At 34.6% G+C, this 15090-nt stretch overlaps 3 protein-coding genes across 5 annotated transcripts in view; all 3 read left to right on the top strand.

Annotated features, from left to right (window-relative positions):
- LOC137821096 (uncharacterized) overlaps positions 1–9252 on the top strand; it is a 32512-nt gene extending 23260 nt beyond the window's left edge. For both annotated transcript variants that reach the window (XM_068625520.1, XM_068625521.1), the window contains exons 22-28: positions 23–242; positions 563–693; positions 1854–2000; positions 2148–2276; positions 2589–2687; positions 2991–3029; positions 8549–9252. In XM_068625520.1, the coding sequence (XP_068481621.1) occupies positions 23–242; positions 563–693; positions 1854–2000; positions 2148–2276; positions 2589–2687; positions 2991–3029; positions 8549–8686 (903 nt within the window). In that variant the 3' untranslated portion in view covers positions 8687–9252. The remainder of the gene's footprint in view (positions 1–22; positions 243–562; positions 694–1853; positions 2001–2147; positions 2277–2588; positions 2688–2990; positions 3030–8548) is intronic.
- Positions 9253–10354: 1102 nt separating this feature from the next.
- Positions 10355–12006, top strand: LOC137821095 (GATA transcription factor 25). 2 transcript variants are annotated; one of them, XM_068625519.2, is made up of 5 exons: positions 10355–10700; positions 10791–10933; positions 11031–11111; positions 11444–11543; positions 11630–12006. In XM_068625519.2, exons 2-5 carry the CDS (start codon positions 10803–10805, stop codon positions 11657–11659), a joined length of 342 nt encoding a protein of 113 aa, XP_068481620.1. In that variant the 5' UTR covers positions 10355–10700; positions 10791–10802; the 3' UTR covers positions 11660–12006. The 2 variants fall into 2 exon arrangements, with proteins under 2 accessions (XP_068481620.1, XP_068481619.1); XM_068625518.2 differs by having other exon boundaries at positions 10363–10700; positions 11438–11543.
- A 119-nt stretch (positions 12007–12125) lies between these two features.
- Positions 12126–14288, top strand: LOC137821093 (glutamate-1-semialdehyde 2,1-aminomutase, chloroplastic). The gene is made up of 3 exons (XM_068625516.2): positions 12126–12431; positions 12502–12675; positions 12996–14288. Exons 1-3 carry the CDS (start codon positions 12258–12260, stop codon positions 14061–14063), a joined length of 1416 nt encoding a protein of 471 aa, XP_068481617.1. The 5' UTR covers positions 12126–12257; the 3' UTR covers positions 14064–14288.
- Positions 14289–15090: the final 802 nt, after the last annotated feature.

Below are 15090 nucleotides of genomic sequence, written 5' to 3'. Positions count from 1 at the left end.
TGGCGTTTGCTTGATTCTGCAGGTTACTACCCCATTATTAAAGTTCATGGCTGAGTTTGTGCTAAATAAAGCTCAACGTTTGACATTTGATTCTTCTTCTCCCAATGGCATACTTCTTTTCCGGGAAGTTAGTAAACTGATTGTTGCTTATGGATCTAGAGTTCTGTCTCTTCCAAATGCTGCTGATATTTATACATACAAGTACAAAGGAATATGGATTTGTTTGACTATACTTTCAAGAGGTGAAATCCTAGCCCTGTTTATTTCTTTTTTATTTCTGAAGCATGGTCTTGTGTTCTGCCTGTGTTTTGGTAGCTCTTGTTAATTTCTGCAGCTAGTACAGTTATTTTATGATTTTGCAGAGTTATATAAATGGGTGTATCTATGTATTGTACTTAAGGTTTGGTTCATAAAAACTTTTGAGTATTTTTATGAAATGTTTGAGTTGCTTCAAGGTTGTGTAATAGAGTTACATGAATGAGTATCTATTTATTGGGACATAATACTTTAGAGAGTAGATTGTATGTGTGGGCTAAATTTAATATCTTGCATCAAATGACAGCCCTTTCAGGAAATTATGTCAACTTTGGTGTGTTTGAACTATATGGTGACAGAGCTCTATCTGACGTTCTTGATGCTTCTCTAAAGATGACACTGTCAATTCCTATGTCTGATATATTGGCTTATAGGAAGGTATGCAGACTATTTTTTTGCAATATAAGTCATATGTACACTTCAAATTAAATTTGCAATAATAAAGTGAAGGATATAAAGCTAAATGATTGCATGGATAAAATTTTCTTAAAGAAATATTTTTATGAAGTTGAAAGAAGCTCAATTGTGTTGAATGTTTAATCGCCAATCTCTCTTTTAAAGGTAAAGATTTATTTGATGTGGAGTCTAATTCAACCTCAAAATTGGCATGCTTCGTGAGAATTGTCCTCCAATTATATGCTATATTTTGGTCATTTCTCTAGTCAATGTGATACTTAAACACCACCCTTGAGGTTGCAATTAAGTTAACCCCCTAATAGGCCTCAACTAAGACGATCTAGGGGTAACCTCAATTAAGGTGACTTTCAACCACTTCCTCATGCCCAAGATTTCCAGCCTGGAACGTGGCAAAATGCTGGTGGGTCCAGCAATGAATATAGAATAGGTTTTGATACCACCTTAGAATATGAGTTTAGAATTTAACTCAACATGACAAAATCGATTTGATTTGTAAGGTAAAGGTTGTCTTTCACTTATATACTATATTTTGGCCATAGTTGATGTGATGTGAGACTAAACCACCACTCTTGAGATTGCAATTAAGGCAACCCTAATGAAACCATAACAGAAGATAGGGAAACAAACATCCCATACCTTTTGATGTTTACTACAAGGAGCTATGCATTTTTTAAAGCAATGATTTTTTTATGCTAGAGGATGAGAAATATTCAAGTCTTAGAATTTGAGTCTAGGCCTAAGCTAACCCGAAAGCTGGCTAGTGAAGTGAGGTTCTTCAAAATTTCTGATTCAAGAGCCTTTGCCACACGGCTTAAACTTTTAGGTTGTTGATTGATATGGTATCAAACTGCTCCATGATCAAGTGATTGAGTTGTACCCTTTCTTCCTCTATTTTAAATAAAAGTTGGGTTTTGGCATAATGCACAGTGGTTTAGCATTATCCACACTAAGCCCAATTGAGCTCTTGCCTGAGGAAACATGTTAAATATAAAACCATCTGTGAGCCTTCATAGTTTATCTAGGTTCTGTTTATCTCACTCCTGAATTATTTGTTGGCTTAGATTTCTGTCAGGTTACCAAATACTATTACAGTGAATCACACAGTTTTTGCTTTTATGCAGCTAACAAGGGCTTATTTTGCATTCTTGGAGGTTTTATTCAATAGCCACATCACTTTTGTATTAAACTTGGACTCAAACACCTTTATGCATATGGTTGGCTCCCTTGAGTCTGGACTTAAAGGGTTGGATACAAGTATCTCATCACAGGTTATGGCTACAAGATCTCATCCATGTTCCTGTTTTCAGGCTAAAGGACATTTTTCCATAGCATTTTTTAGGAGATTCTATTGATGTAAACATTATGTGTTTGGTTTGTAACTGCCTTTGTCCAAATCTTCTACTTTCTGATTACAGTGTGCATCTGCTGTTGATAATTTGGCTGCCTTCTATTTTAACAACATCACTATGGGGGAGGCTCCAAATTTGCCTGCATCTGTCAACCTTGCTCGTCATATTGCAGAGTGTCCCAATCTGTTTCCAGAAGTAAACATTTTTTTTTAATAACCATCTGTTAAAAGTTCATAATTTTTGCACTAAAGTTTTTACAAAATTTATTTTTCTGAAATCTGGAAAAATTAAGGTGCAGTTAATACCATTATGTGATCATTTTAGTCCTAAATCTCACTTGGTGAAAATCTTCACTAAGTTATCTGTTGTGTGTATAACTTGTTCAACATACTTGAGACAGCAAACTACCATTTTATTTTAGGAAATATTTCCTACTGTTAAACTGGGAACGAGGGACAATTTTAGTTAAGGTTATTTGACTTTGGTGTCTCTCTTTTGCATGCCAAGATTTTGAAGACCCTATTTGAGATCATATTGTTTGAAGACTGTGGGAACCAATGGAGTCTGAGCAGGCCAATGTTGAGCTTGATACTCATTAATGAGCAGGTAGTGAACTTTTTCAATTTGTGTTCTATTTTCATAAAAATTTCTGCTGACAGTTATATATGTATTATTTAAGAAGCTTTGGTAAATGATATATATACTCCAACTTGAAGTTGAGTGTAATATTAATGTGCATTTATTGCCTTACTAATCAGTACTCCAGGATAAGAATTAAGTCTTCATGTAATTAGTCATTTATCTGGCATAAATGCAATTATAGACTGATTTGCCAGACGATTGTAGCCACATTTTCTGTTTCTTATGTGACACAATCAAGTTAGAGACTGAGTTGCTATTTATGTGCAGATATTCTCCGACCTGAAAGCTCGAATCTTGTCATCACAGGTATTTTCTTTCTTGGTGTAATCTGAAAGTTGCGCTATAAAAATTTGTGGTGTTTTTTTATCTGGATTACAGATCAGGTGTTGAGAATATAGGGATGAGTGAATTCAGCCTCTCATTTTTCACACGTAAAAGTAGAGACTCAAAGACAGTAAATATTGCTTCACTAATGGGCACTGATCGTAGTTATTGTGTCAATCTCACTCTGTACTTTAGCATACATCAAGTGGTGGCAATAACTTGCTAATAAAGTGGTTCAGTTTAGTTATTGTTATAATATCTTACATGTTTTTGAGTGGTTAGAACCATGAGTTGAGTGGAAAGAAATAGATGAAATATATTTCTGAGATATCTTACAAATGTGATTACAGTCTCTATTTATAGACTGTTTTACAACCTAATTAAGGAAAGAAATAATAGGTAATAAAAGCCAGAAATAATGGGTGTTTAAAACTGTACAAATCAAATCAAATCAAATTATTAACAAATTTGTCCTAATAAATATAAAATGGAATCTGCACTTAATTATAACATAATTCTCCTGATTATGCAATATTCCCCTCAAGTTGGTGAATGTATATCTATCATTCCCAACTTGCAAGTAAGATCTTCGAATTGTTTTGTGGGAAGTCCCTTAGGAAACATATCTGTCAATTGGAGTCTTGAAGGGATGTACTCAGTGACTATAAGACCATCATCCAACTTGTCTTTAATAAAGTGTCGGTCTATCTCTACGTGCTTTGTTCAATCATGTTGAAGCGGATTGTGTGCAATACTTATAGCGGACTTATTATCACACGCCAAGCCCATGGGAGCTTGATATTTTATTTTTAGGTCATCAAGTATGATCTTCATCCATAAGAGTTCACTCACCCCTTGAGCCATGACTCTAAATTCTGCCTCTGCACTTGATCTTGCAACTACATTTTGCTTCTTGCTCCTCCATGTCACCAGATTTCCACCCAAGAACATGTAGTAGTTTGTGGTGGATCTTCTATCAACAATCGATCTTGCATAGTCAGCATCATTATATACTTTCATGCATAAATTGGCTAACCACACTAACTGCATAGGCTATGTCTGGCCTAGTATGTGATAGATAAATGAGTATCCCACAAGTCTTTGATAATGTGTCTTCTCCACTTTTGGTTTTCCTCATCATTCCCAATCCTATGATTTTGCTCTATTGGCACTCTAGTGGGTTTACAACCCAACTTATCGGTCTCTTTGAGAAGATCAAGGATGATTTCCTTTGAGAAATAAAGATGCCCTGTCTTGAGTAAGCAACCTTTATCCCAAGGAAGTACTTTAGCTTCCCAAGATCCTTCATTTCAAGTTGAGCAGCTAGTCTCTCCCTCATTTTTTTTTCAATCTCATCATCACCTGTAATAATCATATCAACTACATAGACCAAAAGTAGAGTGAGTTTACCATTCTGAGAATGTTTTATAAACAAAGTATGGTCACCTTGGCTTTGTCGGTACCCCAAAGATACCATAGCTTGAGTAAACCTTCCAAACCAAGCACGAGGTGATTGTTTAAGACCATATAGGGCCTTCTTAAGTCTTCAAGCCTTATTCCCTTCATTAACAACACCATAACCAGGTGGAATCTCCATGCATACTTCTTCCACCAAGCTTCCATGCAAGAAGGCATTTTTAACATCAAATTGATGCATTGCCCAACCAAAGTGTGCTGTCAGGGAGAGAATAATCCTGACTGTATTCATTTTTGTCACTGGAGCAAAAGTCTCCTCATAATCGATCCCATAGGTTTGAGTGTACCCTTTTGCAACCAACCTTACTTTATACCGATCCAGTGTGCCATCAGACTTATACTTAACTGTGTATATCCACCTACAACCTATTGCTTTCTTATCTTTTGGTCTCTCTACAATCTCCCAAGTCTCATTCCTTTCTAACGCGCTCATTTCTTCATTCATGGCTCAAATCCAGTTCTCATCTTTTATGCTTTGTTTGGATTGGAGGGTGTGGGGGAGTGGAAAGTTGAGGGTGTGGGGGAGTGGAAGTGTGAAGATTTGTGAAGAAAGTTGATGGTGTTTGGATTGAGGTATGTTAGAGTGGATGTGTGAGGAAAGTTTATTGAAATATGTGAGTGATGTGATGGTTGTAAGGATATTTTGAATTATTTTTAATTGTGTAAATTGTAAGATTACAAATTTACCCTTCTATATAAAAAAAAGAAATAAATGATAATTAATTTTTTACACATTATATTTAATTCAAAGAAATTAATAAATAATTTTGTATATTTAAATATATTTGTATTATTTTCCATTTAAATCAATTTTTTTAATTAAGTTAATTTATTTAGATAATTTTAATATTATTTGTTTCTTGTATATAAAATAAGAATAAATAATTATTAATTTTGTGCATATTTTAGTTAATTAAAATAATTTAAAGTTTTATTTATAAATAAAATAAAAAATGTAAAATTCAAAGAAATAATTAAATATAATTTTAAATATAAGTATAATTTTATCATTTTCTATTTTATTAATTTAAATTTTGTTATTTAAGTTAATTTATTTAGATAATTTTAATATTATTTATAATTATTTAAATTATGTTATATATATACAAAATTATTACTAATAATAATTTTCATTATTATTATTAACAAAATTAATATATTTTAAAAAGTAAATGGATATTTAAAACATAGATGTCAAAATATATAATATAAAACTTATTAATTTTTAAATTATAAGGATGATATAAGAATATAAAGGGGTGCAGGAAGAAACAAAGTAATGTAATTTTTTTTTTGAAAAGTTGAAACCCATAGTGAAAAAAAGTGAAACCCAAGTTATATGAAAACCTAAATTTGAAGCAAAGTGCAAGAGAAGAGACACTGAGAAGAGAAGCCGCAAAGGAAGAAGAAGAAGCATGGGGCGCGATGGTAATGGCAGTTTACACTGTGGAAGGTGAAGAAAGTAAGGGCACAATAGTATTCCATTAATCTTACGTGGGTTTCCTCTCTAGCCACTCTCCTTTCTCTTCATATTTGGGAGCATCCGAAAATCACCCATGTTTCCACTCAATCTCACCCTCACCTTCACTCTCACGGAACCAAACAGGGGTGGCACTCTTAAATTCGTCTGTGCTACAGTGCCACCCCCTGATCCAAACACATGCTTAAGGCTTCTTGTACCGATGTAGGGATTCTGATAGAATCAATAGCTGAAAGTTTTTTTGTACACACAAATTGAGATATAGGATATTTGGCACAAGATCTTTTTTCTTTTCTCAAGGCAATAGGTAAATCATTTAGGTTAGGTTCAAAAGCAGTATTTAAGGTGTCCTCAAGAGTGTCACAGGTATGAGTTCTTACCTCAGGTTCGGACAATTGAAAGTTGTTGTTCGACCAAGACAGGTTCTTGTTGCCTTCGCTGATATAGTTTTCCAAAATATTTGTCTTCATTATTCTTCTCTAGTAATGATGTTGGTGCAAGGTCTTTGTCATCCTCCTTAAGAATGAAATCCTGCAACAAAGGAAAAGGTGGCAACTCAAGATTCTCAGCTTCTTTAATACTCTCCCCGAGAACTAGGAAAGAAAGATTTTGTTTCATGAAAGGTAACATCCTTGGAAACATAAACTTTACGACTCTGAGGGTGATAACATTTGTACCCCTTTTTGTTGGGGACATAACCAATGAAGACACATTTGATGGCGAGAGGATCTAACTAACCCCGATAAGGACTATGAACATGGACAAAAGCAAGACAACCAAATACACGATTCTGAAGAGTAGTCAACATGGGAGTAATACCCTCTAGAACCCAAGAGGGTAATTTATTAATCAAATAAGTGGCAGTCAGGACTGCATCCCCCAATAAGATCTAGGAACAGATGTTTGGAAAAGTAAAGCTCGAGTAACCTTAAGGAGATGACGATTTTTCCTTTCTGCAACCCCATTTTGTTGAGGAGTGTAATTTATGAACAACTCCATTTTCTTGAAGGAACTTGGAAAGGTTTTGGTTCACATATTCTCTTTCATTATTAGAACGCAATCTCTTAATTGGACTTTCAAATTGTGTTTAAATCATTTTATAAAACTTTACAAACAGGTGAAAAACTTCAAACTTATCTTTCATGAGAAATATCCAGGTAATCCGAGTACAATCATCAATAAATGAAACAAACCATTTTACACCTAAGATATTAGGAATAGGTGAAGGTCCCCATACATCTGAATGAATAAGATCAAAAGGTTTAGAACTTTTATTACCATTGGGAGGAAAAGTTGTCCGATGGTGTTTAGCAAACTGACAAACATCACAATGAAATGACTCAGCAGACACTTTTGTAAATAAATCAGGAAATAAGGAGTTTAGGGTACTAAAGGGAGGATGACCAAGACGTCTGTGTTGAAGTCATATCTGAGAGGATGACCAAGATTCACGACCTTACTGGAAGTGTGTGCATGTAGTCTAGCATACTTTTTATCTTCATGCTGGAAATAATATAACCCGCCCTGCTCTTTAGCAATTCCAATAGTCTTCCCCGTGACAAGATCCTGAAAAAGGGAAGAGAAAAATACCATTGCATAATTTAAATCTTGGGTAATCTTTTGAATAGACAAGAGGTTATTGGATAGTTTGGGAACATGAAGCACATTTTTTAAAGGAAATGAAGGTTGAAGGTGAATGTTACCACAACCATTAACGGGGGTAGTGGAACCATTAGCAACAGTAATATATGAGTTACCAGATAAAGCAGTGTAGGATGAAAAAGAAAAGGAATGAGGTGTCATATGATCAGTAGTACTAGAGTCTATAATCCAGATATTTTCAGTACTAGAAGCATTAAAGGATAAAAAGCTAGAACTCTTACCACTCATGGTGAAGGAACAATAGCTAGATGGCTTACTAAGGGAGTCCATGAGAGCTCAAAAGCAACTGAGTTTTTCAGATTGGCAAAATTTGATTCGGTTCAAAAAAAAAATCGGCTAAAAAAAATTTCCGATGGCAGTTTCCGGCGAGCAGTGGCAGTTTTGGCGAGTGGCGGAAGTTTCCGGTAGGCGGCGGTGGTTGGTGGTGGTGGTCGGCGGCGGTCAATGGCGGTGGCAGTAACCGTCAATGGTGCAAGGTGGTGGTGGTGGTCAATGGAGAAAAGATAAGGAAAATAAAAAGTTGCAACAATTAAGACTTTAAAAAAAAATAATAATCGCAGCAAAGGAAAATGATTACAACAATAAAGGCGGCTAAAAAAAAAGACAACCTAATTAAGGAAAAAAATAATAGATAATGAAAGTTAGAAATAATAAGTGTTTAAAGCTGTACAAATCAAATCAAATTTGTAACAAATTTGTCCTAATAAATATAAAATGGAATTTGCACTTAATTATAAATCAAATCAAATTTGTAACAAATTTGTCCTAATAAATATAAAATGAAATTTGCACTTAATTATAACATAATTCTCCTGATTATGCAACAAGTTGTGTTTTTCCACTCTGCATGCGTTGCATGACTAGGGTTCGTTAATTTTTTCAGCCAATGGATCAGCATCAGCGGCTATCTTCATGCTTTGATAAACTCATGGCAGATGTTACTCTCAGCATAGATTCAAAGAACAGGGACAAGTTTACTCAGAATCTGACCGTATTTCGGCATGAATTCCGTGCCAAATAATTCAATTTATACAAGTATATATGAGAATGTTTGGTGTCTGTATATTGTCTGTTTGGAGAATCTGCTTCCATCTTTTCTGGTGGCACCTTGGACCTCTCGTGGAAGAAAGAACCGCATTATGCGTTTTCTTCGTTTTGGTCTTGCATGTAAGAAATGTATTCTTTGTAATTACTGTTCATGCAGTGTGGACGATAGCTGTATACTTTTGGTGGTACCAGATAACTCTTTATACACCTCAGATTTGGATGACTCATTGTTCGAAGATGAAGGAGAGAAGATTTTGAAGATTTATGGATGTGATTAGTACAAAAAAGGTCATGGCAAAATTAGTGGAGGGATGGATAAATCGGAACCACCTGAAATGTAGAGTGATTGAGTTAGATATATTCTTTTTAGAACTCATGTATATTATTATCGATGATATTCGTTTAGAAACATTCTAGATATTATTTGATATCTTGTATAATTGATTTCTTTGTACCTCTATTCTAAACCAGCAAAAAAGGGGGAAGATGTGTTTAGATGGTGATAGAATTATAGAAGAGAAATGGTAATTTTGTTCTCAATCTTTTGAAAATCTTAAAACATTGTTTTGCAACTAATTAACTATATTAGGGACTTTTTTTATGTGGCTTAACTTAATATCTGGAAAAGGGGAAAAAAGACTATAAAACACCATTATTAGGTTGTGTCATGTACCGGCAAAATTTAGATGCAGAGAAAAAGGTTTTATTTTTCATTAGCCAATGTGTATATGATTGAGTGTAATTTTGCTTTCCCTTCTATAACTCTATAGTCAAGAGTAGCTCTAGTAAAAAAAAATGGTTTATGATTTAAAAATAAGATATTCATTAAAGTAATATATATATATATGTATATATATATATATACATATATATATATATATATATAAAGTGTGTGTGTGTGTGTGTATTTTTTGTATTTATTTTTTTGCTTTTATCAACTTTTTTTTATCCTGTTATGTGAAATCTGTAGTTGTCAAATATCCTCTCTTTTTTTTCATCTAATATCGCTTTCTTTCACTCATTTTCTACGTTTATAATCCATAAAATTTTGAAAGTTCTTTACTTTGCATAAATGATCTATGCAGGTGAAAAAGGATAGTACTATACGTATTAATTGACAAAAATAAAATATAAAATACCTTTTGTAAATAAATTGTCTTATAGTAAAAACACAAATTATTTAAGTAATTAAAAATATTTAATGTGCATTGGATGTTGGCTTTGTATATAATGCATGGGATATATATATTACTATAAAGAAGAGGTCAACAAAATACTAATATTATAAAGAGAAGTTATCTTTATATAATAAATATGTATAAATTTGTGTACAAACAGATAAAGTGTGATATAAAGTTGTAGCAAGTTATAGAGAAGTTATATGTTCAATCATTCTCGTGGTGTTAAACTCTCGGTATTATTCAAAAATATAAACCCAAAAGATGTGTACATGAGAGGCGAGAAAAGGAATAAAATTAATATAATTGATGATAAGAATATAACAAGAAAGAAGAGATAAAAAAAAAGTGTAAAAGGAGTTTATATTATTTAGGTGTCCAAATATTATGGCTGTGTCAAACATTAAAAATTGTACATTTATTTCTCTTGTCATGCAATTTCTTTTGCAACTGCAATTATAGTTGTGAAACACATGAGCTTCAGAAAAAGAGAGGTTGAGTAAAATGACTTGTATGTATCTAAGTACATATGTAGTATATATGTGATATTGAGTGGTAGTGAGAGTGAGTGTGGAAGTGCATGGAGATGGGTGATGATGATGGTGCTAGTGCTTCCTCTCATTGTGGTTTAACCTTTGAAGAGGACGCTCATACTAATACTCTTCTGGAGGATCCTTCTGTTACATTCTTTCCTCCTTTTTACTATTATAACTTCTTACCAAATTGCCTTTATCAAATTACAAATTTTCATGTCTTGAGCAGATACAGTGTGTGGAGATACCACCTCCAAACCAAAATCAAAACCGAGAGGTGATATAATTAATTGATTACCAAAGCTTTAATTTCAATGTAATGCCATTTTTTCTTCCGTTTAGCAATTTGCATGCTGTATTGCTCTAGGTCGCAATACAAATGGAATGCGAATATGAATACGGTGGTGAATCACACCGAGCAGCCTCGTTGAGTAGGTTCCGTCAGAAGAGGAAACGAAGATGCTTTGCTAATAAAATTAGATACAGAACCCGTCAAGAAGCTACTCTCAGGTCAGATCAGATCATAGTTCATTACTTTTTTCTTATTCAATCTGAGAGTGAGACAAATCCATGACAATTCTTCATTTTTCTTGTTTGTTCATCCTAGGGTACATCGTAGTAAGAGCCAGTTTATTTTGTCCAAAATCCAGGACTCAGCAGGCCAAGATGTCATTCACTCAGAAATTTTGTGAGTTTTTTTGTCTCCGTCAAAATCTTGTAACCTCTAACTTTTTATTCTTCCCTTCACACTGTCTTCAATTTCTGCTGCTTTCATTTCATCTGAATTATTTACCAGCTTCATTAGCAATTTTCATTTTGGCCCAATTCTCAGAACTCAAAAGTTCCATAGCCATTTATTTAATAAGGAGATCTTTATCAAATGTCTTTTAAAAGGAACAATGTTTGGTAAACTCACGAAAAAGGCACTAGTTTACCTCCCAAAAGCTTCCCATTTATCTAAGTTTTATTATTTGTGCTTTTATTTTAACAATTGTAAATGATCTCATTTGTCAGATGCAGGAATTGTGGCATCAGCTCAAAATGCACTCCTATGATGCGGCGAGGGCCATCTGGGCCTGGAACACTTTGCAACGCTTGTGGGCTTTCTTGGGCAAACAGAGTATGTTTTCTTCAATTCACTTTTTTTTGTTTATGTTCACAGATATCTCACAAATAACTTATATTCTGTTGTCCTTACTTGATCAGGGTGTCTTCAACTGTAATAAAGCAGATTAATTCATCTAAAGAGGGTTAAGGAATAACATAAAGATCTGAATGATAAATGATAACTCTCTGTTGAACATAATAGTGTGTGGAATAGAGGGTGGTTCAATCTCAGTTCAGTTAAATATATAGATATTAATATATATTTTTTAAAACATACTATATAAAGATAATGATTTTTTTTATGTGAAAAACATGTGCAACTCATTTTCACTGTGACCATTTTTTTAATCATTCTATTAATTTGTCAAAAAAAAAAAACTTAAATATCACAATGTTTATGTTTTTTAATAAGATAATATTGTTATTTGTACTGTTAAGAGGTGATCGATAATTTTTTTATTTTTTTTTTTAACAAACAAGCGTGTGCTTCTTTGTTTAGGTAAAGGTATCTTTGACATTTCAACAATCTCAGAATATTTTAATAAATTTAAGAAATTATACATATACATATACACACATTTATTTATATTATATATATATATATATATGAAGAGAAGGGAAATGTGGTATCTTGTGGCGAGAGGGTAAGGTTTTGGTGTTAATTTGAGAAACAGAATCTTATCTCTGAGTGGCATATCCGATCTCATCAACTTCACATTCGTCTCTAATGGCTGTTTCGGCTATCACTGGAGCGAGGATAACCCTAGGGAGGCCTCTTTCCTCTCCCTCACTCACACGCAGAACAACTCCTCCCTCGCTCGTTATGGCCGTCTCCATTGACCACAAGACCGACAAAAAACTCACTCTTACCAAGTCCGAGGAGGCTTTCGCCGCTGCCAAGGTACGATACCTCTTCCTCTGCAATTGGAATCACACTCAATGATTTTATTTGATTTTGATTCTGATGTTAGGAGTTGTTGCCTGGAGGTGTGAACTCCCCAGTTCGTGCCTTCAAATCGGTGGGTGGCCAACCAATTGTGATCGATTCGGTGAAAGGGTCTCGCATGTGGGACATCGATGGAAATGAGTACATTGACTACGTCGGTTCTTGGGGTCCTGCTATTATTGGTCACGCTGATGATCAGGTAAAAACCAACCTTCCCTTTTTCCATTCATTCGTTTATAAATTTTAATAGAAAAAAAAATATAGGGTTATGATATATTACTAGTGGTTTCAAGCTCGAATACTGAAGATGGAACTGTGTTAATTACTCTCAGAATGAGAGTCTAAAACACCGTAAGAAAAAAAGAAAAAAGGTAGGGTTATATTACTGGATTTAATTAGAATGAACTGTCAGTTCCAAGGTTTTTTCCATTGGGTCAAATTTTTCTTATTGACAGAGTAAAGGTCATTACATTGACTGAATGAAAATTAAACCTCGTATATGTTGGAATACATTGGCAGGTGCTTGCAGCTCTAGGTGAAACCATGAAGAAAGGAACAAGCTTTGGCGCACCCTGTTTGTTGGAAAACACTTTGGCTAAGCTGGTTATCGATGCCGTCCCTAGCATTGAAATGGTTCGGTTTGTCAATTCTGGCACAGAAGCTTGCATGGGTGCTCTCCGTCTTGCACGTGCTTATACAGGACAGAATAAGATCATCAAGTTTGAGGGGTGTTATCATGGCCATGCAGATACTTTTCTTGTTAAGGCTGGTAGTGGAGTTGCCACCTTAGGACTTCCTGATTCCCCTGGTATCCCCAAAGCTGCCACAAATGAAACCCTTACAGCCCCCTACAATGACATATTGGCCGTTGAAGAGCTCTTTGAGAATAACAAAGGACAAATTGCCGCCGTTTTCCTGGAACCTGTTGTTGGAAACGCTGGTTTCATTGTTCCTACACTTGAATTTCTTAATTTCTTGCGCAAAATCACCAAAGAGAACAATACACTTCTTGTGTTTGATGAAGTTATGACCGGATTTCGATTGTCATATGGAGGTGCTCAAGAGTATTTTGGCATAACTCCTGATTTAACAACTCTAGGAAAGATCATTGGTGGAGGTCTGCCCGTGGGCGCTTATGGTGGGAGGAGGGATATTATGGAGATGGTGGCACCAGCTGGCCCAATGTACCAGGCTGGGACCTTGAGTGGGAACCCTTTGGCCATGACTGCAGGCATACACACCCTGCAGCGTATTAAGGAGCCAGGAACTTACGAGTACTTGGACAAAGTCACAGGTGAGCTTGTTCAGGGCATTATTGAAGCTGGGAAGAGGGCAGGTCATGCAATATGTGGTGGGCATATAAGTGGGATGTTTGGGTTTTTCTTCACAGAAGGACCTGTGTATAATTTTGAAGATGCTAAGAAGAGTGATACTGCCAAGTTTGCTAGATTCTTTTGGGGAATGCTGGCAGAAGGTGTCTATTTGGCACCTTCACAGTTTGAGGCTGGCTTCACCAGCTTGGCACATACTTCTGATGACATTAAAAAGACAATAGCCGCAGCTGAGAAAGTTTTCAGAGAGATCTGAATGTTAAATTTTGTTTCTTTGCAACTTTAGTTATTTGGAGAGTGAATTTTGTAGGTCACTTGAGATTATTGTTATGGCAATTGTTTGTTTGTATCTGTATTATTTTCCAATCCTGTATCTACCCAGTGTATTATCTTGAGGTGTAAGTCACTTGAATTTGAAGCTTGTAAGCATTCGAATTCATTGTTTAACTCCTAATTCTAGTGCCACTTGTTATCTCATTAATGTAGGTGTGATACTTTGGTTATGCATTAGATATCAGGATACATCTTTGTGGACTTGATTAGATATGCAATGAATTATCATAATACCAGATAAATTGAAGATAGACTTGATTAATTTAACTTATTTTGAGCTCTTTTGAATCCAGTGCTGAGACTATTCATAGATTAACATTATTAATTTAATGGGTGGATCAACTTGAACAAGATCTCCGTATTATAAAAGAAGCAAACAGATAGGACTATCAACATTTTTCTGTTGCCTACAGAGGATGGGCTGTTAATGAAAAATTTTCTATTTAATAATACCAAAATGCATAACTTGTAGATTAAACTGGGAAATTTGCATAAGCTATTCATTAAAATTATACTAATGGTATGCGTATTTATTTCTCTCAAGACAATTATTAGCATGAGCCCAGTTACATAATGGTTTGATTAGCAAGGGTTCTTTCTTTATTTGCCGTTTGAGAGCGAGTATAGTTGACATGAGTGCCTCTCGAAAATTCCCCCAACATCAATTTCCAAGTTCTAAAAATCTACGAAATAGTGCACTCAGGGTTCTGAAAACTTCCATGTACTATAATACTCAATAGGTTGAATGTTTATTGCAAACTTTGGGCAAATTTGTTTATTTTTCGAATAAATGGCAGCGACTTGAAAATAATTAGCTGTTGTATTACTCGGAGGGTTTTTCAGAAAGGCCAGAAGCAAGGCACATTATGTCGAATGGAACAAAGCTATAGGTTTTTTAAGGTAAATTGTGTTCCGTTGTTTTTATTTTCACAAATACTTAATGCAAATAA

Source organism: Phaseolus vulgaris, chromosome 9 (assembly GCF_051622355.1).
Source record: "Phaseolus vulgaris cultivar YP4 chromosome 9, ASM5162235v1, whole genome shotgun sequence".
NCBI classification, from domain to species: Eukaryota; Viridiplantae; Streptophyta; class Magnoliopsida; order Fabales; family Fabaceae; genus Phaseolus; species Phaseolus vulgaris.
This window is presented reverse-complemented; position numbering and strand designations above follow the sequence as displayed.

Bases quoted from the DNA above. Each gene is read 5' to 3' on its own strand.
- LOC137821095 (XM_068625518.2), top strand. From the start codon at position 10,803: ATGGAATGCGAATATGAATACGGTGGTGAATCACACCGAGCAGCCTCG. The intron at 10,934-11,030 runs GTCAGATCAGAT...TGTTCATCCTAG, and splicing joins CGTCAAGAAGCTACTCTCAG to GGTACATCGTAGTAAGAGCC. The intron at 11,112-11,437 runs GTGAGTTTTTTT...CTCATTTGTCAG, and splicing joins GTCATTCACTCAGAAATTTT to ATGCAGGAATTGTGGCATCA.
- LOC137821093 (XM_068625516.2), top strand. From the start codon at position 12,258: ATGGCTGTTTCGGCTATCACTGGAGCGAGGATAACCCTAGGGAGGCCT. The intron at 12,432-12,501 runs GTACGATACCTC...TTCTGATGTTAG, and splicing joins AGGCTTTCGCCGCTGCCAAG to GAGTTGTTGCCTGGAGGTGT. The intron at 12,676-12,995 runs GTAAAAACCAAC...ATACATTGGCAG, and splicing joins TTGGTCACGCTGATGATCAG to GTGCTTGCAGCTCTAGGTGA.